At 45.2% G+C, this 25,650-nt stretch overlaps 1 protein-coding gene across 2 annotated transcripts in view; it reads right to left on the bottom strand.

Moving 5' to 3' along the window:
- The window catches only part of COQ8A (coenzyme Q8A), a 72,709-nt gene extending 49,901 nt beyond the window's left edge, over nt 1–22,808 (bottom strand). The window contains exons 1-3 of one of the 2 annotated variants that reach the window (XM_040351333.1): nt 22,705–22,808; nt 3,774–3,978; nt 194–577 (exon numbers count right to left, since the gene is read on the bottom strand). In XM_040351333.1, coding sequence (XP_040207267.1) covers nt 194–577; nt 3,774–3,950 — 561 coding nt within the window. In that variant the 5' untranslated portion in view covers nt 3,951–3,978; nt 22,705–22,808. The remainder of the gene's footprint in view (nt 1–193; nt 578–3,773; nt 3,979–22,704) is intronic. The other variant, XM_040351334.1, reaches the window with a different exon arrangement.
- Between the last annotated feature and the right edge of the window lie 2,842 nt (nt 22,809–25,650).

Genomic DNA, 25,650 nt, shown 5'->3' on the forward strand with positions numbered 1-25,650 from the left:
AGGAAGTGTTTGCAACTACGTCTGACTTCTTTCAATATTACAGCAGCCCACAAAGTGGTGTTTACAGCATCTACAGAGCAAGAAAATTGTGAACCTAACTTTTTCCAACAAATCTTAAAGTTGAACTACCAACACATTCTCATCTCCCCCGCCCCCAAAAAATGTAGTGAATACTTAAACACACAAGACATACCATCTGTTTGTGGGGCTTCTGTTCTGGAGTGGATTTTGCCTCCCTGGCTTTATCAATGTCCTCTGCGGTCAGCCCAGTGACAGAAGGGTGGTCCTGGTGAAAGCTCCTTTTCTGTCCAGTAGCCGCAAAAGGTCCCGCAGTGTCCCTGAGATTTCCAAATATAGTCCCATTGTCCATTTTGGAGGTGGGGTCTGGTCGGAAGGAATAGGGGTCTTGGCCCTGGCTTCTGTACACGTCCTCCTGACTGGACTGACCCTCTGCATGCTGGATTTCATTAATGTGGCCGGACGAAGGGGAGTACTCCATGCCAGCAATCTCCGAGGTCGGTCCAGAAAAACTGTCCATGTCCTCCACAGCCAGGTTCTCCTGCTGCCCGCCAACTTCCTGGAAAAAAAAAATACCCAAATGTGAACATCTACAAGGTCATAACATAACTATGGGTGAAATATGGACATAGGGGTTAGGTTACAGCGACACCAACAAGAGGATGTAGTTTGTGCATTGGCTACATGGCTGATAATACATTAAGAGGGAATGGTGCCATAATACTGGTCCTGCAAATTTATTTCCTATCCAGACATACAATTACATTCCGTCTGTCTGGGCACCCCACCTTTAGCTGTGGTTTTATTCTCCGACCCTTACGTCACTACATGACACATTTAGCAGAAAGAAAACCACAGTAAGCTGCAGGCATTGGACACCCCTCTAAGTGCCAAATTCATTGTAGTACTAAGGAACTGAGCAATCAGCATTGTTTGATTGCTCTGTTCTCTGTCTGGAGCCGGCGGGGTACAGAGGAAGAATCAGACTGAAGCTGCATCCACCTATGGTAGAATAATTTATTTCTTCAAATCCCATACTTTTAAAATGTGTGTTGCACACTGTCCTGCTCAGACTTTATTACAATGTATGCCAATGGTAACATGCAGCCTCTGCCTCTAGTCATTCAGAATTCGGTGCGGTTGAGCCACAACATGAATGAATTATTCAGGGCGAAATTTAAAGACCACCCTTGTGTAATTCGCAACGTAGCTGGCTACATACCTTTGATATTTACAGGTCAGCCCTAAGTGGCGATAGTCAATATGGTTCCTGTGAATTGGACATAATGAGCTCTAAATGTATCTGCAGGCACCTTAGAACTGTTTGTACAGCTCCTTTCCAAACACTGCTAACCTGGACAAGTTCACTTTAACCAAAAGCCTGCTTTTATCCATCTGTTCTCAGAGTGGCTGTATTGACATCAGCGGCCATGAGAAAACGAGCGCAGGGTGCATAGAAAACCTTTTGGCTGGGATACAGCGTTCTGTTCCCTTTTTACGGGGGGGGGGGGGGGGGGGGGGGGGGGGGGGGTTAGACTAACAGTTTCAAAGAGCTAAAAGCATGCACACAATTCAGGTTTTATTTATCTTAAGAGATGATACAGCTGCCTACATGGATCACAAAAGCAATCATAGTGTTTCCAAATGCCTGCTTTAAGGATCACTAAAATATGAAGTAGCTGTCCCACCAACCGCTTCCAACCCAGCCTAAAAAAACTGGCCAAAGAACAGGCATCAGCCAGGGGTACATTCCATGAAGACTCCATACCACTAGGCCTTGCTGTTGACCACCCATTCCTCCTCCAAATACTCCATTCCCTTGGCATTGTTGGCATCAGTGATCCACCGAGAGGCTGAGCTGGCTGCTCCCGCCCCATCCAGAGCCCAGCGCTCCAGCGAGTATGGGGGGGGAGCAGAGACCCTGTGACTGACAATCACCATCTCTCTGCTCAGGGAGCTTTGAGAACTAAGCAATGAGCAGTGTTTGACTGCTCGGTTTTCAGTCTTAGAGCCGGCGGGGGACAAAATGCTGTACCCAGCTAGGCAAGTATGATTCTTGGGGGGGGGGGGGGGGGGGGAGATAATTATGAAGCCCCTCCCATTACACCTACTCATCACAGAGGAACATATAGGGATTTCAGAACAAAATGATAGGCATCTGCAAAAAAGGTGGTTATCCTTGCAATGTACAGAGATCACCCAGAGGATTATGTGTTTTTTTTTCTCAACAAAAGAGGAGATACGCTTAGGGCAAGTTCACACCAGATTCAGTTCCATGCAGTTACGTTTTTTCTGCACCAATACAGTCAGTTTTCGCACCAGAAACTCACTGGAACTGACTGCACTGGTGTGAACTAGAGCCATTGGAATCCATGGAAAACACTGTGCATGCATTCTTGGTGCACGGAACTACGTCTGGTGTGAACTGGCCCTAAGGGCCCTTTCACACGTGCGGACCGTATGTCCGCATTTTCATCCGTCCGTTGCGGATGAAAACGGGACATACATGGGTCCCTATGTGATTACAGGTGTCAGCGGATGAACATCCGCTGACACACGTAATTTGTCCGCCTCAGCAAAATCGGACGGAAGAAAATCCTATTTTTCTTCCGTCTGCCGAATCGGATGAACACGGACATACGGTCCGTGTTCGTCCGATCCCCCATAGGGGAGAGCGGAGGAAAGACAGGGCGGTCCCTGCACAGTGTCCGGGGACCGCCCTGCCAGCTCAGCGGAGATTTTACGGAGGATCCCTGCTGAGCTGTGCGGACACACGGAGGCGGATCATTACTGATCCGCCCCGTGTGAAAGGGCCCTAAAGTAGTATAAATTTCAGTAAACACCTGGAGATTCTACCAGCACCCTTCAGAGACATTTCTTTCCCACTGGTTCCTGACCACACACAAAAAAAAAAAAAGCATTTGCAATGGTTTGTTTTTAGGTTAAAGTGATTGTAAAGCCTCAAGGTTTTTCCCCTTAATGCATTCGGGTAAAAAATCTTCTTTGCTGCAGCTGCCCCCCCCAGAGCCCCCCCCCCCCTTTTTCTTACCAAAGCCCAATCCGATCCATCGATCTGCACGAGCCTAGTGGCTCCAGGCGCCGTCTCTCTCAACCAGCCTATAGCTTCCACTGCTGTCAATAAAATCCAGGGACATGGGAGCGGGCCGAGTACCGCTGTATGAGTCAATGGACGCAGCAGCGAGACTCTGGGGGCACGCCTGCATGGGTTTCCCCAGGGAAAGTGACTTTCCGAGGGGGCACACAATGAAGGGGAGGGGCCAGGAGCACTGGCGGGGCACCCCAGAAGAGGATCTGGGCTACTCTATGCAAAACCCTTACATGTTTGTTATTTTAGAAAAACAAAATCACTTTAATGAAAGTGGACGATCACCTATAGCTCTGCTAAAACCAGGGACATTTTGTTGCACCTTCTGTCCTGAAGACAGATCAGGAAAGGGCTTTAATTTGGAAGACCAGGAAGAATCCTAAATGACAGCCATCACCAAAACCGGTATTGATTAAATGATTCCTCTTCTATACCAGTGTCCAGAGCAGTGACAACTGAAATTTTTAACTTCCCCATCATTTTGTGACTCTTTCATAAAGGTTTCCAGGACAAAACAGACAGGGGGCTTTCAGAGCGGAGACTCGGACAGCAATAAAAACATGACAGGGGTGCTTTTCAAAACTGGGAAACCATTTTTTTGGGCTGAAGTTGCACTTTAATTAGCTGAAGCCAAAAAAACAGAACTCACCTGCACTCTACCCATAGCAGCACTGAAACGCTCCTCTGCAGCCACCTGCCAGCTTCTGGCCACGTTGGCAACATCTTTGCCCATCGCTGCTTGTCTCAGCTGCCCGGTCTGCACTTCCAGTATGGCTTTACTGAGCTTAACCAGGCCTCGCATTAGCTTGACTGCGTCTCCCGCCATGATGGCTGCTTGCTACTTCTCACACCTGCTGAAAGGAGAAAGGAAAAAAAAAAAAAAAAAAAAAAAAAATAAGTTAGATTTGGGGAAAACAAATTTTTGGTTTTATCTGAAGGCAAGTTTATGACATTTACCAGTGCTGGTTGGCGTGCTGGTCTCCTCATATTTTTAGACTAAAGAGGTTACTTACCTTGTATCACACATAGCATGTTTTTAAAGTAGATCTAAACCCCAACTGAGAAATGCATAGTCCTAAACCACTGTAACAGCTTCCATCTTTTTTTTATTCCACAAACTGTTGATTTTCACTTTTTTCGTAAATTTTATAATTTCTCTACTGCTGATCTTCTCCAACCTTCTTTCAGCCACTTCCCATCTACATGCACTCACTCCTGCTGCACACCATTGTTCTAGACAAGTTTCCCGATAGTGAGGACAGTGAACCTTGTCTGAGCAATGTGCGTTAGCACAGCCACCAGCATACACCAGGGTGTGGCAGCGTGGCAACGCAGGGGCACAAGTGGGAGAAAATTGTCACCCATAACAAAAAAAAATTGCCTGTCCTTCATGGCAGGATCACCGGGGGGTTATCTGAACGAAAGATGCAGATTTAAAAAGATGGCAACAATTTAATAAAACATTTATCTGCCAACCAGGGACACAGAATGTAATATAAATCTTACATCTCAATGCATCCAAAACTATTCCCAAAAAAAAAAAAAAAAACATACATGGCGACTGCCACTGCTGATCTCCTTCTGAAGTGCAGTTTCTCTGGCTGAATTACTAAACTGGAACAAGACTGTATGTTCGCTTAGGGTCACTACCCCAAACATTGATTGAAACAAAAGGGTCATTGAGGGAAGCAGACAACCAGCATTACAGAATGGAGCGTAATGGCAGACAAGCATTTATTGGCAAAGTCCCTGCTCCCCCCCCCCCTTTTAGGGAAGGCAGAGACCAGCATGGTTAGAAGCCAAAAAAAAAAAAAATGGCCATTGCAAAATAGGATATGAAATAAAAATAAAATAAAAACCACGACGTGTCACCCTGTATATTTTAGGCACATCGGTGACCTGGTTCCCAAGATGTGTTCAACTCTGAACCAAAGTATTATAAACAAGCCTGAAAAACACAGCAAATCTAAAAACTAGAAAACAAAACGTGCAGCTTTAGATAACCGTCTCCATTGATAAAGTGCCCCCCACCCCTCCCTTCGTGTGACGCCAAGAAGACAGAATTGAGTAACAGTTGAGTAATACTGCATAAAAATGCTGAAAATTGGGCTTTGCAGAGACACGGTCACCTTACCGATTCAGGGCAGAGCGACAGTCTGAGCAAAAGACAACCCCACTAAACCCTCATAACTGGCACCAATGAGTTGGATGCTAGGGTGGGAGCGCCCCTCGGGGCCTGGTATTAATGTGCTGTACCCCGAATGCCGTCATACAAGTGGAACTTGCATGCTCCTCCATATCCAGAAGCAATAGGTACTTCGCCAACTGGGGCAGCAAACAAGCAATAGGGAAAATTGTTGGCAAGTATCAGTGGGTCACAGAGCCCCCTGGACAGACACCATCACTTTGCCATTAAAAAAGGTCGTCAATTGAATTGTTTTATAAAAAACAACATGCCTATTCTTGCCTGCTCTGTGCAATCGTTTTGCACCGTGCAGCCCGATCCTCTTCTTCTGGGGTCCCGGCCAGCGCTCAAAGCCCCTACTCATCAGGTGCCCCCACCGGAAAGTTGCTTTCCCTGCGGGCACCTGTGCGGGAGTGCTTTCCGAGTCCTGCTGATGCCTCCATCGACCCAGCCCCCCCCCCCCCCCCCCCACTACCATGTCACTATTTGATTGACAGCAGCAGAATGTAATGGCTCCTGCTGCTATCAATCTGTCCAATGAGGAGAGAGAGCAGCTGGAGTCTGCGCTCGTGCACATCACTGGATCGGATCTGGCTCAGTTAAAGAGGATGGGGGCCATTGAGGTGATGTCAGTGGTTCTAAAATTATTACAGTGTGCATTAGAAGGTGCAGCACATCAGATCTAGCCCTTTCTTCCCCAGCCTGACTATAACAGGCCCACCTCTTATTTATTAGACTTCAGTTCTTTCAACCATGGAGGCTCAGCATCGTATGTGGATATTGCCTAGCGTGGTCTGCATGCAGACACCATTGGTGAAGGATCACCCCTCCTCCAGACTGAGATCCACCCATCGAGGTATTTTCATATTTGCATAAGCCAAGCCCACTGCTTGCATCAGAGCAGAGGGCCAATGAGAGGAGTACTGATGCAGGGCACTGATGTTTTCAGGAAGCCATGTACTGCCCCTAGCCAGCCCCCCCCCCCCCCCACTAGCTATGATCTTCCTGCATTGCATAGAGGAGCACAGAGATCCAGTGATCACCGTTTTTTTCAAAATTTCAGCATGTTGAGGGGGAAGAGAGGCACAAAAGGCAGCAAAATAAGCAGATTACAATTCAGCTTTTTAATTTTTTAATACAAAGGGCTGCCCAATATATCATTATAGCTCCTACTGTCACAATCATCATCAGTCCTATTGGGTACAAAAAATAATTTTAAAAGCATTTCCCCCCCCCCCCCCCCCATTACATGTGAAGATCTAGAAACAAAGCAGGGGGGAAAAAAAATGTGTGGAGGTTATTACTTCTATTTAATAAAAAACAGAAAGATCACAGATACCCGAGATCACCACAATTTGTATGTTCTGTTGTGCGGAGCCAAGGCGCAATATTACTTACATTCCCCTGTGACACAAAAGTCCATTTCTCCACTTTGATTGCAAATTCAATGCAAAGATTTTTTTTTTTGCACAGAAATAGTCATCTATACTACCATTTAGTTCCAATACCCCCCCCCCAAGCTGTATGAATACCCCTGTTAATTAGTGCACTAGATTTTTCCCTTTAAGTCCCAATTCCTTATCCCCAGCAAGCAATGAATTGTACCAAAGGCCATAATAACAGAGCAGTTTCCCCTAAAGCAGAGTAAAGACTTACAGAGCTTGGAGCCGCGTCTCTCCGCAGTCTGGCCACACACGAATATTGAAGGGATTTCCAGGAGGAGAGTAGAAATAGTATGAAGTCACTAGACTGAACGTGCCGAGCGCCACACTTCCACAACAAGGTACTAGTCACATCCGACGTGCGAGGAGCAGACGGCTCGAGTCACAAAATGCTTCAACATTAATCATCCAAAAGCCAAACTTGCATCACTACATCCCTTCTCCGAAATGAGCTTTATTATTTTTATTTCTTGCACCCCCAAATCTTTTTCCCAGAGGCAAGTGCCTGTGTCTGCCTTGTACCCCCTAAAGGGTTTGCATGTTTCAGTACAAATATTAACCACTTCCATACAGGGCACTTACGTACCTTCCCGCCCAAGCCAATTTTCAGCTTTCAGCACTGTCGCACTTTGAATGGCAATTGCGCGGTCATTCTACACTGTACCCAAACAAAATTGGCGTCCTTTTTTACCCACAAACGGAGCTTTCTTTTGGTGGTATTTGATCACCTCTGCGATTTTTTTTTTTTTGCGCAACAACTAAAAAAAGACCGAAAATTTTGAAAAAAAAAATTACGTTTTTATTTTCTGTATTTTTTTTGTAAATAAGTAAGTTCTCTTTCAATTACGGGCACTGATATGGTGGCACTGATGGACATCGACGAGGTGGCACTGATTGGCGGCGCTGGTGGGCGGCACTCATGGGCACACGGGGGCGGCACTCATGGGCACACGGGGGCGGCACTCATGGGCACACGGGGGCGGCACTCATGGGCACACGGGGGCGGCACTCATGGGCACACGGGGGCGGCACTCATGGGCACACGGGGGCGGCACTCATGGGCACACGGGGGCGGCACTCATGGGCACACGGGGGCGGCACTCATGGGCACACGGGGGCGGCACTCATGGGCACACGGGGGCGGCACTCATGGGCACACGGGGGCGGCACTCATGGGCACACGGGGGCGGCACTCATGGGCACACGGGGGCGGCACTGATTTACTTGTTGCCAGTCAGTGCCCATTTGTGGGCACTGATTGGCATCTTTTTTTTTTTTTTCCCCCAGACTTTTTTTTTTTTTATTTGGACTTTTTTTTTCCCGTTTTTTTTGTTTGTTTTGCCCTTCCCTGGTGGGCATCCCTGGTGGTCCATGTGGCGATCCGAGGGGGGGCTGCGCTGATAAACAATCAGCGCGAACCCCCCCTGTCAGGAGAGCCGCCGATCGGCTCTCCTCTACTCGCATCTGTCAGACGCGAGTGAGGAAGAGCCATCGACGGCTCTTCCTGTTTACACCGTGATCAGCCGTGGTTGGACACGGCTGATCACGTGGTAAAGAGTCTCCGTGAGAGACTCTTTACCGAGATCGGTGTTGCGGGGTGTCAGACTGACACCCCGCAACAACGATCGCCGCGATGCGCGCCCCCGGGGGCGCGCATCGGCTCAGAATCCTGAGGACGTCATACGACGTCCAGTCAGGATTCTACAACCACTTTGCCGACGTCAATATGTCATTGGCGGGCGGCAAGTGGTTAAAATTAATGGAAAACTCCAAACAAACCTCTGTTATTGGTTCCCTTTTGCTCTGTATTCTGTCTATGGTTTCTTTCTACAGTTATATCTACAGAGAAACAAATGTTCCCCCAACGCCACTGCCAATACAGAAGTCCATGAAATGTGATCCGGTGCTCTAGCCAGGACGGTCAGGCCCCATAAACACAATACTTGAATCAAAAAGGGCTGGCAACTCGGAGGCTCTTTCTCAAAGGAGAAATGGTCAAACACGCGCCATGGGGCGATTTAGTACGCATGTGCAGCGCTATATAAGTTTTTCACTTACTCAAGAAAAGTTTGTTATTGGTTACATGGGTACAGGCTCTACACTGACGCATTTCAGCCAAGAAGCCTTCATCAAAGCATTATTTGTAGCTGCTGACTTCATTTTTTTTTTTCTGAAGGAGCTCCTCTTTAAATTTTCTACATCTGTGGCTTTTTAAACTGCACTTAGTGTCTGTGTATGGATAGTTATGGGAGTTTGTTAGCTCTCATGTGGATGTACTAAAGCAGGCTAGATACTGACATGGGGAGCAGAAAAGAACTGTCAAAAGACCTGGATAACAAGGTAATGGAACTTTATAAGATGGAAAAGGATATAAAAAGCTATCCAAAGCCTTGAACATGCCAGTCAGTACTGTTCAAATGAACTATTGCTAGACAGCGCCGCCATAGGGACTATGACAAAGTGCATGAAACGCATCGGCACGGCAACAGACGAGCTTGTGTTCCACACTGGTTCCTGGGTCTTCACCCCCTCTGCTCTTCTGGCCAACACCGCCCGTCATCCAGAGCCAGCCGCCCTTTCCACAGCTTGGCTCTCCTGGTTCCCGCTCCAGGCTCTGGTTGTTTGGCCATCTGATACTTCCCACACGATCAGCACTTATCAGGCAACATAATCGGACACCTGCAGAGCTCGCAGTGACCAAACGCCACCCCACGGTCCGCAGCATCATCCCTCTCCACACCAACTCACACCCCTGCCTTAGGCCAGTGGGCCTCTCCATTATGGACAGCAGGGATATTGGCGCACCCCCCCCCCCATGCTCTACAGCAGGGATCCTCAAACTACAGCCCTCCAGCTGTTGTGGAACTACACATCCTATGAGGCATTGTAAAACTCCGACATTCATAGGCATGATGGGAATTGTATTTTCTGAACAACTGGAGGGCCGTAGTTTGAAGACCCATGCTCTACAGTCTGGTACTCTGGAGGATGTAAACTGAACACCAGTGGGACCTCTTGGTGGCATCGTAGGCTCAATTCATTATTTACCATCTTTTTTAAATCAACATTTTGTTTATTGAATTTTTTTTTTTTTTTTTTTTTTTTTTAAATAAACACACAAACATTGCTTTTATTTTATGGCTACATTGACCATTTCATTGTCCTGATATCCAACACATTGAGCACTGTTCATCAATGGTTATTTTCCATACCACATCTCCATATGTATTTGGCCAGCTGCACTGGGTTTGGATATTATTCCACATCTAACTTTGAAGGTATGACCCACAGTTTTAGCACTCAAGGATTTAAGTTTTCTTTTTTTGCAAGTACTGTTCAAATCACCCAAGAAGTGGAAAATGTGGAGATCTCTTGATACCAAGCCAACACCAGGTAGACCAAGAAAAATTGCAGCCACAACTGCCAGAAGAATGGTTTGAGATACAAAGACAAACCCACAGGTAACCTCAGGAGAAATACAGGCTTCTCTGCAAAAAGATGCTGTGGTTGTTTCAAGGCGCACAATACGACAAAACGTGAACACAAATGAGCTACATGGTCAAGTTGCCAGAAAGCCTTTACTGCGCCATTGCCACAAAAAAAAACACGGTTACAGTATGCCAGATAACACCTTGTCTAGCCCAATAGCTTCTGTCACACTGTAATCGGGAATTAAAAGACCAAAAATAGAGCTTTATGGTCACAACCATATGTGCTAGATTTGGGGAGGAGTCAAGAGGCCTATAGTGACAAGAATACTAACCCACTCTGTGAAGCATGGTGGTGGCTCACTGATGTTTTGGGAGTGTGTGAGCTCTAAAAAGGTACGGGGAATCTTGTGAAAAATGTATGGCAAGATGAATGCAGCACGTTATCAAAAAATACTGGCAGACAATTTGTATTCTGCTGCATGAAACTCTTGAACTCTCCAGCACGACAATGACCATAAGCACAAGGCCAAGCGGACCCTCCAGTGGTTACAGCAGAAAAAGGCAAAGGTTCTGGAGTGGCCATCACAATCTTCCGGTGCAATTTGCAGCGTATTCAAATAAATGGGTTGTCAAGTCACACTGCAGAGGAATACTCAGGAATCGCACAGGAACACAGACCGCATTTTCGGTGGGAACCGTCCCGTAATGCCCAAATCTGGGCTATTTAGATTAAGCAATTTTTCAAAACAGGGCAAATCATTAGCAAAAAGTATATGTCATCTATTTATATAAAAGCAGAAAAAGAACCTAATCTGCCCCAATTAAGCCCAGCTTAAAAATAGAATCATTAGCGCTTAAAACAAATGAGTCTAGAGGAGTGGAAAAAAACAGAATCCGGTCTGGAATTTCACAGCTAAACACCACTATTAATTCCCAGCAAGAGAGCCCATCTATTCTTTCAGGGCGCTGAATAGAGCTCAGATCACACCCGTGTGACAAGCCACCGATAGAAACTACCAATCTTCCAATTCTGAACTCCAGGTAGGATAAAAACAAGCAGGGGGGGGTGTTTTAAGAAAAAAAAAAAAAAAAAAAAAAAACAGATGTGGGTACAGAGAATCTGTTATTGTCGCCCGGTGCATTGGTGTCCAATTCCTTATACAGCAGGGCTCAGAAAACATGAGGGAAAAGCGGGACACAGAGACAATCAGGTGTGCTGCAGGGCAATGGAGCATGTTGATAAGAGGAGAGACCAGAGTGATAGTGTGAACATTCCATCAGTGTCCTGCTTCTCTTGTCACTGTCCAGTCACAGGGTGGGGAGGAGACCAAGATCAGGTCCCTCCCCGTCACATAGGTCTGGATAACCATATATTTAGCGGTTTATGGTTTAATATTAAAAAGGCAGTAGGGACAGAGCCAGGGCACCTCAAAACAGCTGTACTGTAAAGCTTTCAAGTGATTTACTGTACAGATGGAATGCCTTTGGATGACTCAGTCTGACAACTAGTATGCGGCTCCTGAGTCTTCAGTTCTACATTTTATATTCATCTAGAGATAGGAGATATTCACCTTGCATGAAGCCGCTGATGACCGCGGCGAATGCGCTCTGAAGGTGTGGCGAACGCTGCCAGAAAAATCAGAGCTTCAAGCTGGAAAGAGGACTACCGGAAGAATCGCAGAGGCAACATGTCCGCTCCCTCAGCGATGACCGGCGGCGGTGCGAGAGCCTCGTTCTAAAGCCTTGTACACACGATTGGATTTCCCGACAACAAATGTGGGATATCATGCTTTAAAATTGTCCAACAAATATGTGTTGTTGGATTATCCGATCGCGTGTACACAAGTCCATCAGAAAAAAAAAAGTACAAACACGCATTCTCAGAAGCAATGCTCACGATAACACATTAGCAGAAGTTGCCCAAAGGGTGGCGCTAAAGAAATAAAAAAAAAAAAAAAAAAAAAAAAAAAAAAAACGTAGTTTCATATTTGTTGGCTGAGAAAGTTTTGCCGTCTGTATGCAGACGCTTTGTCTGACGCATTTCATAATGAGCTAGTATGCAGTGCTCGTTATGCCCTATAGGGTTTTATTTATTTGTTTTAAACACACACACACACACACACACTAGGGCATACAACCGCATTAATTACAACGCAATGAATAAAACACTGAACTTTTTGACCTTATCTAATGGCCACAGCCAGCACTCACTCCTGATCAAACACCCTATAGTAAATAATTAAAAACCCCCAAGCCTTTTTAATCCTATTAACCAGCTTTTCACCAAGCAGAGCAAAGTCTGATGGAGAATCTGAAGCAGATTACAGCCTTATTTAACTAAATATTACGTAAAAAATAAACTATGACCCAGCTCTTTTTTTTTTTTTTTTTTAAGTACAATTAAACATTATGATTTCTCTTGTCAGCTCCTTGGGCTAAAATGAGGGACATCGCTCAATTCCCACGTCACCTGACCAGTGCCTGCATCTGATTGGATACAAGCACTATTCAAGCTGAGCAATGTCTGCCCCGAAATGTAGGTGGCCCCGTCAGCACCACTCAGATCAACAAAACTCCACTGAGCCATGTTACTTTATACAAGGTGTCCTTATTGACTTTAAGGATATATACCTATATTTTGTACTCAATATTCACAGACCTATCCTGCACCCTGCTGGAAGCCCCAACATCTCATTACCTGCTACGGCTAAGTGGATCGGGCTTCCACTGGCCAAAGCACACTGCTGCACCTGTCCACTTCGCTGGAACTCACTGGTTAACATTTAGGCAATTAATTTTGCTTTGGCCCAGAGTTTTAAAACGAAATTGGTAAGCACACAGTTATGTTATCTGATTATCTGTTTGTTACTAAAACTGTTAAATGGACTATATTGTACCTTGTTAATGTGTACTAATGAAGTATAACTTTATGTCACACACAGACCACCATATCTATAAAGAAAAGAATGAATTGCAAGCCCTGACGAAGTACAACAGTGCGAAACTAGTTGGCCGTCTGCATTTATAATTCTCTTTTTCATTTTTTGTAATGTATTGTGGTCAGATCATGTAAACTTCTTTTTATATGGATATTTTTATATGAAAATTAAATTTTTGATATTTTTCTAAAAACCTTGTGTTTTGTGCGCTTACCTTAAATATAACGAACACCACCTCATTTCAAAAATCCCTATATATGGAGGAGATTTCTTCTCTTCCGTATAATTGTGTTCTTTCTTTTATGAGCCATGTGGCTCAGAAGGGTTCACAATGTTGCTGTATGCGGTGCACAGCGGGGGTCCGGTGCGTGCTGGTTCACCGGTTCAGGTCAAATTTCAGCCCGAATTTTGGGCTGAAATCAAACCTGAAACGCACCAAAAAAAATAAATAAAAAAACATTTTTCCGGCAGACCGCACAGATATGTGAACCGGCTCCATAGAGAGTCGGACATTCTTCTGCTATGCAAATTGAATGCAGTGAAATGCACATTCAATTCGCATAGGTGTGAACCCAGCCTAAAATTTGGCTAAACAGTGACAGTATCCAATCAGATGCGTTCACTGTTCTGTATTCAGCTGCCTAAATTCCTGAAGTTGACAATGGAGATTCCTCCATCTATGCCATTTAGTGTAGAGGATTGATTTCTCTCATTTAGCCTGCAGGAGAGATCCAAGCTTGTATGGCTAGCCTTACCAAATCCATCAAGGAAAGCGGTTGAGGACACTAGGACCCTCCTATAAAAAGGACTGCTGTCACCTCTGAAGAGATGGGACAAAATGCCGATCAGTTACAAAATCACGTAATGAAAAATCCTCAGCTTTTGAGAAGAACGTGTAAATGTCATAGGAGCATATCATTTATCAGGAGTTCATCCTTACATGTCCCATCTGCCGCTCAATACTCATTCCGTATTGGACTGTGCACAACTAGACTAGCCCGACACAATTATACAATATCTCTACAAAACATGTACATTTCAACATTTTATTCAGCCAGTACAGAACAATGCCTGTTGAACTCTTAAAAATGATGAGTCCACTTTTAGTGACATGTTACACACATAGTTAGGGTGTACCATGTAATTTGTTATCAACTGAGCAGCCCCTCCACCCAGGACAAACTCCCTGTTGTGACATCAGGCCGGGGATTTTCTCCCTGCACCCTATGTCACCCAGGTTACCCTCTTCAGCCGACACCTTGTAGTTCACAATGAACCATCAGCACGCTAATGAGCGCTCTTGGTAGTTCATTGATCCTTCCTGTCATTTAGTAATTGCTTTCCCATACGAGGTGCAGACAGCTACATTGACAGGCTGCTAAAAAAAAATATATAATCAGGGGTTGACAAATTTGCTTGGAATCTAGGAGCCAGGTAAAAAAGTTAGAAAACAGAAAACGCGCCCCGTCCCGACGAGCTTGCGCGCAGAAGCAAACACATACGTGAGCAGCGCCCGCATATGTAAACGGTGTTTAAACCACACATGTGAGGTATCGCCGCGATTGGTAGAGCGAGAGCAATAATTCTAGCCCTAGACCTCCTCTGTAACTCAAAACATGCAACCAAATGTAAACCTCAATAACAGCATCCTATAATGGGCAAACTCATTTTACTGCAAAACGAAGTAGGGCCGAAACAACTAATCGATTTATGAAAATGGTAATTGATTTCATAATCGATCAGCCAGTAACATAATGACGTTAAACAACTAAAATTAGCCCTTTATAGTACAAAAAGCAAATCGCTACTGTAAATATTACTTTCACTGTCCCACATTAATAAAATGAACCCCTTACAGTAGCAATTTGCTCTTTTTGTACTTATTTGTTTTTCTAACCCCATTATGTTACTAAACCTCTCAATCTGCCCAACAAATTGGCCCAAAAAAATGATAAAAAAAAAAAAAGTAAAAATGTTTTAAGGCCATTATCCAATTAATCGAAACAATAAATCACCCAACTAATAGATTATGAAAATAATCGTTAGTTGCAGCCCTAAAATGAAGTCTAACAATTTTGTAACACTTTTTCTAGAAACCCAAATCACAAAGCCCTGTCCAGCAACATTACTTTAAGCAAAAGGGAGAGAAAAGAAATCCATTGCAGCACTCCCTTTGGCAAATACCTCTCCAACATCTATAATCCAGGTGGGAACGCAGCCAATCACAACAATACAGACCTGTAAGACACCAGGTTAGGAACCACAAGGGCAAACGTATCTAAGGGAGCGGGAGCAAATAGACGTCCCTCCTGCTACTGCCACTCATCCCCCAACCTCCCAAAACAGCGTGTGCGATGAGGAGCGAGCCCTTACAAATGCAGAACTTCAGCAGAGTCCTACTGACTTACAGGAGCATTAGGAGACACGCCTGCGTGATATATAGTGCTGCAATCGCTGCACAGCAACGTTTTCACTTATGTTCTGCATACATGACTCGGGTTACAGTTTGGATTGCCCCCCCCCCCCCCGCCCCCCCATTCCATGTTTGTAGAGGTTCTTCAGCAACATATACCCAATCAGAGCCATACAGCACTGGGCGATAAAGACATGCCCTTCCTAACGTTTCTTACAGAGATGTGAAGCATCCACATGGAATTCGTTTGAAATGCATTTCATTGGATCATAAATTCTACAGTAAAATAAACAAGAGCAGATAGCCTATAAGGATCTCCTTTCACACATACACCCCGCCCCCTCTACATAAATTTTTTTTTAAAAAAAAGCACGTCAACAAGCCCCCTGACAAAGAAACATAGCAGAGGGGCAAGGCTCGGAACAGAAAATTAGGGCCCATTTACACTATTATAACTGCATGCTTTTATTTTTCAATGGGTTAATAATGTCCATCGCTTTAAAGCGCTCATTCATTTTGAATGGGCCATCAATGCACCACAATGTTTTATTTTATTTATTTTTTTAAAACCAAAAGGAAGCACACAGATACCAGTAAGTATTTACAAAAAAAAAAAAAAAAAAAAAAAAAAAACACACACACACACACACACAACAGAATAAGGGTGTATTAATTGGTTTGTGCAAAAGTTATAGCGTCTACAAACTATAGGAAAGATTTATGGCATTTTTTTCTCGTAGTAATGGCAGCGATCTGCAATTTTAACTAGGAGGCAATCAAGGAGTTAAAGCAGAGTTCCACACAAAAACCTTCGCTTTTCAGAACCCTCCCCCCCCCCTCCGGTGTCGCATTTGGCATAGCCCCCCGCAGATTCTGCAGGGGTCTACGTTACTCTGCCCCCCCCCGCTGTCTTCTGGGAGACACACACATGTGCAGTAGGGAACCAGAAAGTGAAGCCGCAATGTCGGCAGCATCCAAGGACCGAGCGACGAGTCGGCCTCAGGTGCCGACATTGCGGATGCCCTGGACAGGTAAATGTCCTTATTTTAAAAGTCAGCAGCTGCAGTACTTGTAGCGGCTGACAAAAAATAAAAAATTTGGCGGACCTCCGCTTTAACCATTTTCCCTCAGTGTGTTCTAACTGTATGGGGATGGGAGTGACTAGGAAGAGGAGATATCGTTTTTTTCTACTTAATAGGAACTAGGGCTGTCCCGATAGCACTTTAAGACCGAGTACAAGTACCGATCCTTTTTTTAAATGTCATGTGACAGTTTCTCAAAGCACAATACAGATTAGGTGGCACTGATGGATTGCTGGGGGCACTGGCAGGTGACATTTATGGGCATTGATGGGCAGGCTCTAAAATGCCATTAGGGAAGGCTGCCTGCAACGCCCATCCTGGTACTACTTGCACTCGGCCGCATAAACGCAGCAGCGGCCAAACTATATGGGCATAACAAGATGTCCGCTGCTGGCATACTGTGGCCGAGTGCAGGTTGTACCAAGATGGGCATCTCTGACGTCAACATGGAGCATCACATCCGCGACCAAATGTGACGGCTCCGGTCGCCCTGAACGCTGCACTCACTGCCAGCTTGACGCACCGCCCTCAGCTGCGCCCGCCGACTCCACTCGCAGGTATAGGCTAAGGCATACTCGTGCAAATGCTCGGTATCAGTCCCGATACCAGTATCGGGACAACCCTAATAGGAACAAACAATGTTTCCTCTTCCCTGACAGCACACACAAAAAAAATAAAAAATCCCTGCACACGCACCCTCTGATGGCCTAAAAAGAGAAGGGTGTACCCGAACGGAATTTCGCCCAAGGGAGGCATTCTGCCCCAGTATAGCTGCATGAGCCAGTCAGGAACCAGTTAAATTGCAAGAACATTTGCACCTACAGTTCTAGTCTCCACAAAAAAATTCCACAAAAATAGCTGTTGATCCTACCACTGAAGTCCACCCAATGCAACTTCCTGTGATGGAGTGGCAATGATGCTGCACTGCTCCTGAAGTCAGAGCAGAGTTGTCACTCTCATGTAGGGTGTGCCGGCTTGCACTGCAAGTGGGATAAGAGGATGTTGAAGGGGGCGTGGTTATCAGTAGGGTTGTCCTGATACCACTTTTTTAGGACCGAGTACAAGTACCGATACTTTTTTTCAAGTAGTCGCCGATACCGAATACCGATACTTTTTTTAAAATGTCCCCCCCAAATGCAGCCATGTCCCCCCCATATGCAGCCATGTCCCTCACATATGCAGCCATGTCCCTCACATATGCAGCCATGTCCCTCTAGCCATGTCCCTCGATGCGGCAGCGCGATGCGGCGGCAACGGTGGGGGGGGGGGGGGGGGGAAGTATTCTATTTAGGTATCGGGGGTATTTGCGCGAGTACGAGTACTCCCGCAAATACTCGGTATCGGTCCCGATACCGATACTGGTATCGGTATCTGGACAACCCTAGTTATCAGTATAGTCACTGACTAGCCTGTAGATTATCAGTCATCACCCAGACACGTAATCCCGCCTCTGTTGCTGAACCTCTTCTACTGTGAGCAGCAGTGTCTGGGAGGGGGGGAAGGGTAGAGACATTCATGGAGGATTGGCTCAGTTCTGCCCCACTTTTTATGCCTTATATTGAACTGCACAAGGTTATAATTCTCCTGTAGTATGCCGACATTTAGCAACAGTCTCTGGCCACTACAACTTGTTTACCAATTTGTCCTCCTTTAGTCCTAGCTAGACCATCCCAATGTATTCTATGTTCCGTAGTGAGCGTTCGTTGTTTGAAGAGACATGGAAAAGTCATTGGGGGTTGATTTACCAAAACTGGCGCAGCTCTGCATAGAAACCAAATCAGCGCTCAAGTTTTTTTTGTCAAAGCTTTATTGAACAAGCTGGTTAGAAGCCGATTGGCTACCATGAGAAGCTCATACACACGTATAGAAAGACATGTGCGGCCGACTTTCAGTATGTGTGTACTCTTTCACCGTTTAACTAAAAGCTTTTGGGGCACGATCATGTGGGGAAAACCAAACAATTGAATAAAAAAAAAAGGCCATGGGCGTACTCCAGCTTAAGTACATTCATGAGTAGAGTAGCTGAACAGATCAAGCTGCCAGGGTCAGAAGACCACATGGCCCTGTCACACCATAATAGAACTACACCGCTGCCCAGACAAGGTACACATCGCATTCCAAATCTAAAGTTATGGAGTGTCAGTGAGAGTACTGCTGAAACTATCCTTGTGCAACACACACAATAGTTGCCCTAGATTCACAGCTCCCACTGTCAGTCTTCTGCCAACAGTGACTAACCCGCGGCCAAGTGCCAAGTTTATAAAAAAGAAAAAATTCCAGGAGACCAACAGGTGATTTGTTCAACAACAAGTTACCCAGCCACACAAACAACATACTCTACACCGTGTCTTTTTTCTATGTGCTACTTCAACTTTATCTGTGTTCAAGCAATGATAAAGTTGCAGGAATGTCAGCCTGGGCATGTCATCTCCTTCTGGTCACTTCTCTCCGTCCTGGAAGTCAAAACAGGTTCAGACGCTGCAGAGAAGAAAATAAAGCAGCCAGCATGTTTCTGTACACATAGTATACCACACCCCTCCATATGGTACGGACAGATCTGCGAGGATCCATCGTACAATGCACAGTACATGGAAGAGTCACTGCGCTGACCGCCGCATGGCTACTCAGCTGTCCTGCAAGTCCTCATCCCCCCTCCCCCCCGATTTCTCTCATTTTCAATAATTACTTAGCTGTACTATTCATTATCTTGAATTATAAAAAACTGCTTCAACTCTACTCTGATCCCCTGAGAAGGCAGGTGACAGGTTTGCATCTGTTCCGCTATGCAGAGCGGACATGTCCACTGACTTCCTCCGCTCCATAGAGAACAATGGGTGGTCTGATCGGGTCTACCTAAGAAATGGAAAGGTGAACTCAATCAGTCCGCTGTTGTGAGAGGGTCTGAAGGGCTGGAATCTCTAGCAGTTTCATGTAACCAGTCTACGACCAACTCCTCTCCAGTACGCCAGTCTCTGGCCAGATTCAGTAGCATGCCTGCCGTACCGGGCAATTTTCTGTAATATTACATGGAACTGAATATTATGTGCGCTGTCAGGGGATGGACTTCAAATAAGTTGACCACCACTGCTAAAAGGAGAAGGTGACAACCCAATACTGTTAGGGCTGGTTCACACCACAAAAACGCACTCCAGAGCCATCCTGGAAGCGTTTTTGATGCATTCCATTTCTTGTTTCATTCACAGTACTGGGCGGTCCATTGCATTCTGATGCGTTCCAACACAGGAAAAATGCAGCACGTTCTACTTTTTTTTCTGGAACTGATGTAAACTTTGCCATTGGAAATCATATAACCTACTCTCTATGCATTTTTAATGCAGGAGGGAAAAAAAAAAAATGTATGTATGTATGTGTGTGTATATATATATATATATATATATATATATATATATATATATATATATATATATATATATATATATATATATATATATATATATATGTGTATATATATATGTGTGTATATGTATATGTATGTGTATGTGTATGTGTATGTGTATGTGTATGTGTATGTGTATATATATATATATATATATATATATATATATATATATATATATATATATATATATATATATATATATAAAAAACGCACTGGACTGCATGTGGTGTGAACTGGCCATCAAATTAATTTACAAAAATAACCAAAAACTGTACAGGACAAAAAACCTCTAAATCTCCACACTGAAAGGCCCTTTCACAATGGTGCACCTAAAAAGCATATCACAGCATTATTATTATTATACGACACATTTTCTTGATTCCTCACTCCCAGCATGCACCTGTGAAACTTGGACATGTCACTCAAGAAATGCACCATGGGCGTGTTGCGTTTCCTATAGAAGTCACTGAGGATGCAGAATACAGGACTTCCAGCACACTGATGGGAAGAGCTCCATAGAATTCAATAGGAAGTATTTTTATTGCATTTTTCCTGTGTTTTAGTGTAGCAAAAAGGAGCAGTGTGGAGGTCTTAATCCCCACATCTTCACTATCCGTCACCTTAAAATCTTGTAATACCAAATTAATCCTCCGGGTCAGACGGCGCCGTTCCCGATCTCCTTACACCACAAAGTCCAGCAAGTAGAACAATGAAACCCACCCCATAACTTTGCACACCGGCAGACCGCAATCGGCACAACCTCAGGGATTATTACCAGACTACAATAGAGAGATTATAGAGCCTTCATTACTTCTGAGTCAGACCTGAATCAATCAAAACAAATGGAAGTCGGAGAAAACCAAGATCCCCGATCCCTATGCTGGATCCAGGTCAGTCACTTTAAGTGGCAACCTGCAGCCGTCCAGATGTTGTGAAACTACAAGTCCCATGAGGCATTGCAAGGCTGACAGTTACAAGCATGACTCCCACAGGCAGAGGCATGATGGGACTTGTAGTTCTGCAACAGCTGGAGAGCCACAGGTTGAGCCCCCATGCTTAAGGTGTCAATACATGGAGCGATTGTACAATCTCCTTTAGCTCCAGCAAAAACAACTTAGTGCCAGGTCTGCCTGGGTACAAACTGACTAGACAGTTTTGGTTGGTCCTCGTATTACATAGCTTTGTTCAATCTAAAGCAGACCATACTCTTTACAATCTGATAGTACAAGCTCCTTAGATCTACCATCAGCCAGGTCACGTTGGTGCCAGACAGGTTTGATACAAGTTGAATGGATTGTTTAGGTTGGTCCTCATACCGTGTTTCCCCGAAAATAAGACCGGGTCTTATATTAATTCTGGCTACAAAAAACACACTAGGGCTTATTTTCAGGGGATGTCTTATTTATTTATGGTATGTACAAAAAAGTTTCTCCCCCTGTCAGCTCTGGAGTCAGCATTGTGAAATTCTGTAATCCCAAAAATAAACCTTTGTTTAAAGACCTTATAAAATGATGTAATCCGTTCTGTGAAAAGATAATATCATGTGCAGTGTGTCTCCTTGTGTAACATTATTGTGGAACATACCTTAGTTACAGTGCCGCTTGCCGCTCACGTGACCCGCTGGAGCTCTTCTTCCTTACTCCAAATACTGCAGAGGGAGGGGCCAAGATCCCCAATGACGTCAGCCCCACTCTGAGTACTGCAGTGGGTAGGGGGTTAATAAAGTTTTATTGAAAAAAAAAAAAACAGCCGACATCAGCCGGGAGGAGAGGAGAAGAGCTGCAGCATGTCACGTGAGCGCCCAGCAGTGCTGTAAATAAGGTATTTTCCACAATAAAGTTACAAAAGGGAGACACACTGCACATTATATAATCTTTTTACAGAACGGATTACATGTTTTTACAAGGACTTTAACTAGGGCTTATTTTTGGGGTAGGGCTTATATTGCAGCCATCCCAAAAATTCACACTAGGTCTTATTTTCAGGGTAGGGCTTATTTTCAGAGAAACAGGGTATTAGAGCATCTAAATCTAAAGATGCCCATAAGGTTGGCCCTCATATTACATAGTATAAGTAAATCTAGAGCTGACCATACACTACACAATCTGATTGTACAATCCACTTTAGACTTACCCAAGCTACGCAACATGAGGACAAACCTGAACAATTAAACTTGTATGAAGCCATCAGGTCTAAAAGGAGACGTACAACCAGATTGTAAGGTGTATGGCGGTGTTTGGACTTCCTCCGCCATCTGTGTAGTTTCTCCATTAGAGGTGGCTCAGGATGAGCGGTCTGTGGCCCCTGAATGACAGGAAAGATGGGGGAAGGGGGGTCAGATACAGCCCAGACCGTCCATCTGTCAGATGTGGCCATTGCCATGGGTTGCCAAACCCCCCAGCAGCAGTTATTACACACAGGCCATCTACTCATGTATGACCAGATCTCTGCACTGCAGACTCCCCTCCCTCCAATGTAAATCTGCTGTACAGGTATGACCAGATCTCTGCACTGCAGACTCCCCTCCCTCCGATGTATATCTGCTGTACAGGGTCTCTCTGATGTCTCCTTCCGAGGGCTGCAAGGAAAAAAAACTCTCACAGGGATAAAGGTGCAGCAGAATACACACATTCTATATACACTTCATATATTATAGAAGGAATTAAAGGACACGTCCACTCCCCCTACCCGTGTCTGGTGTGCGGAGCCCCTGTCCTGTGCAGCCTCCTTCTCTCTTCTCTGTCACACGAGGCGCTCAGTGTTTACCAGCAGCGCGCACACGGCCTCCTACAGTCCCTCCCCCTTCCCCTATATGCGTCTCGCCTATTGGCTTCCCCCAGACGTCTGGCCCCGCGCGCCAAGGCGATTGGCCGTCGTAGGTGACAGTCTCCGGAGCGTGGCCGGAGCGTGCGCTCGTCGCACGGCCAATCCGCGACCCAGGGCTGGCTCGGTGGGCGGGCCGGGCAGAGGAAGATCAACAACAACTCTGGCCAGCCAATGGGGAGGCGGGGAGAGGGTCCCAGGTGTTAGCTATCAGGCAGGGGTGGGGGAACAGAAGTTTCTAGGAGTTCTGTCTGGAGCCAAGTATGGCTGCCTGGGATGTGGGGAAAGGGCGGAGTGGAAACCTGTTAGTTGCCCATAGCAACCAGACAGAGGCATTTTATTATTCAATTGTGCTTGCAGTAAAAGAAGGATCAGGCTAGAAGAATCATGGTTTCCCATAGCAACCAGTCTAGAAGGATCATGGTTTCCTATAGCAACCAGCCAGAGGCATTTTATTATTCAATTGTGATTGCAGTAGAAGGAGCAGGCTAGAAGGATCATGGTTTCCTATAGCAACCAGTCTAGAAGGATCATGGTTTCCCATAGCAACCAGTCTAGAAGGATCATGGTTTCCCATAGCAACCAGACAGACGCCTTTTATTATTCAATTGTGCTTGCAGTAAAAGAAGAATCAGGCTAGAAGAATCAAGGTTGCCCATAGCAACCAGTGAGAGGCCTTTTATTATTAAACTGTCTGCAGTAGCAGAAGGAGCAGGCTAGAAGACTCGTGGTTTCCCATAGCAACCAGCCAGAGACCTTTTATTAAACTGTGCCTGCAATAGAGGAAGGAGCAGGCGAGAAGAATCAAGGTTGCACATAGCAACAAGTCAGACTCCATAGCAACCAGACAGAGGCTTTTATTAAACTGTGAGAGAAGATCACCGCTCAAGGTAGGTCTATTGTAGGGTCGTTTCAAAAATATAGGACTCCAAGGGTGCAGGCAATGCACTAAGGCAAATATTGGTAAAAAGATGAGGGATGGACAGCCGCACTCCAAACCAAACAGGTTGTCTTTATTCAAATCAACAGCAAGAACACAGCAGATCACAGCAATAGGAACAGGAGAATACCGACGTTTCGCACTGGCTTCAGTGCTTATCCATGAATAAGCACTGAAGCCAGTGCGAAACGTCGGTATTCTCCTGTTCCTATTGCTGTGATCTGCTGTGTTCTTGCTGTTGATTTGAATAAAGACAACCTGTTTGGTTTGGAGTGCGGCTGTCCATCCCTCATCTTTTTACCAATTTTTATTAAACTGTGCCTGCAATAGAGGAAGGAGCAGGCTAGAAGACTCGTGGTTTCCCATAGCAACCAGCCATCGTGGTTTCCCATAGCAACCAGAGACCTTTTATTAATCTGTGCCTGCAATAGAGGAAGGAGCAGGCTAGAAGAATCAAGGTTGCACATAGCAACAAGCCAGACTCCATAGCAACCAGACAGAGGCTTTAATTTTTCAGCTGTGCACTGCAGTAGAGGAAGAAGCAGGCTAGATGACTGATGGTTGCTAATAGCAACCAGCTTGGGGTCTTTCATTATTCCACTGCACTGCAATAGAGGAAGGAGCTGACTGTCAGTAGAGGACTCCTGGTTGTCCATAGCAACGAGCCAGACCCCATAGCAACTAGCAAGGGGCCTTTTATTCTCAACTGTGCACTGCAATGGCAGGCTGGTGTGTGTAGAGGATGCTGAGTAAAGAGCATCTGGTTGCCCATAGCAACCAGACTCCATAGCAACCAGCCAGGGGCCTTTTATTTTCAATGTTACACTGCAATGGGAGGCTGGTGTGTCTAGAGGATGTTGAAAATATAGAGCATCTGGTTACCTTTAGCAACCTGCCAGAGCCCTTTTATTTTTTAAAACGTGCAGTGGAGGAAGAAGCTGCCTAGAGGACTCCTGGTTATCCATAACAACCAGCCAGACCCCATAGCAACCAGCCAGGGGCCTTTTATTTTCTACTGTGCACTACAATGGGAGGCTGGTGTGTGTAGAGGATGCTGAACATCTGGTTGTCCATAGCAACCAGCCAGAGGCCTTTCGTTATTCAACTGTGCACTGAAATGGGAGGCTGGTGTGTGTAGAAGATGCTGAATATAGAACCACTGGTTGCCCATAGCAACCAACCAGATTCCATAGCAACCAACCTGGCTGCTTTAATTTTATTTATTTTTTAACTGTACTGGTTTGAGAAACAGATGCTGCCCACAAGTATGCTGGTTGCCCATAGCAACTAGCCAGGCTCCATAGCAACCAGCCAGAAAACTTTCATTTTTAACGGGGAACTGCCGTGTGGAACGGGTGTGTCATGAAGGCACCAAACAGGAAAATGTGGGTTGCCTATAACAACCAGACAGACTTGTTTGAACTTTGCTGCACAGGCATGGATGTTCTGAGATATAAGACATGTTGGTGCATTGTTTGCAACATCCCAACGTTCATCCATAATAATCCAAATGATGAAAGATCTTCCTGATATTCCGATCCAATCCACAATTCTTGTTTTCCACAATCACTATTGGCTTATTTTTTAGGATCAAATTGAAAATGGAAAAGTGTGAACCGTATGAGCCGGAGAGGAGTCCTCCATCATTCCTCATACAATCACTCTCAATTCTCGTACATTCAAGTTGTGGCCTTGAAAGTGACCGGAGTGATACAGATGAACGTATGTTTGTGTCAGACAACCCAATTAGCTAGATTCAGAAAGACTTAGGCTGGCGTATCAGTAGATACGTCAGCCTAAGTCAGAATTTGCGCCGGCGCTAATTTAAGCGTATTCTGGTAACCAGATACGCTTAAATTAGGCTCAGATAC

The sequence above is a fragment of the Rana temporaria genome, chromosome 4, assembly GCF_905171775.1.
Source record: "Rana temporaria chromosome 4, aRanTem1.1, whole genome shotgun sequence".
Lineage (NCBI taxonomy): Eukaryota > Metazoa > Chordata > Amphibia > Anura > Ranidae > Rana > Rana temporaria.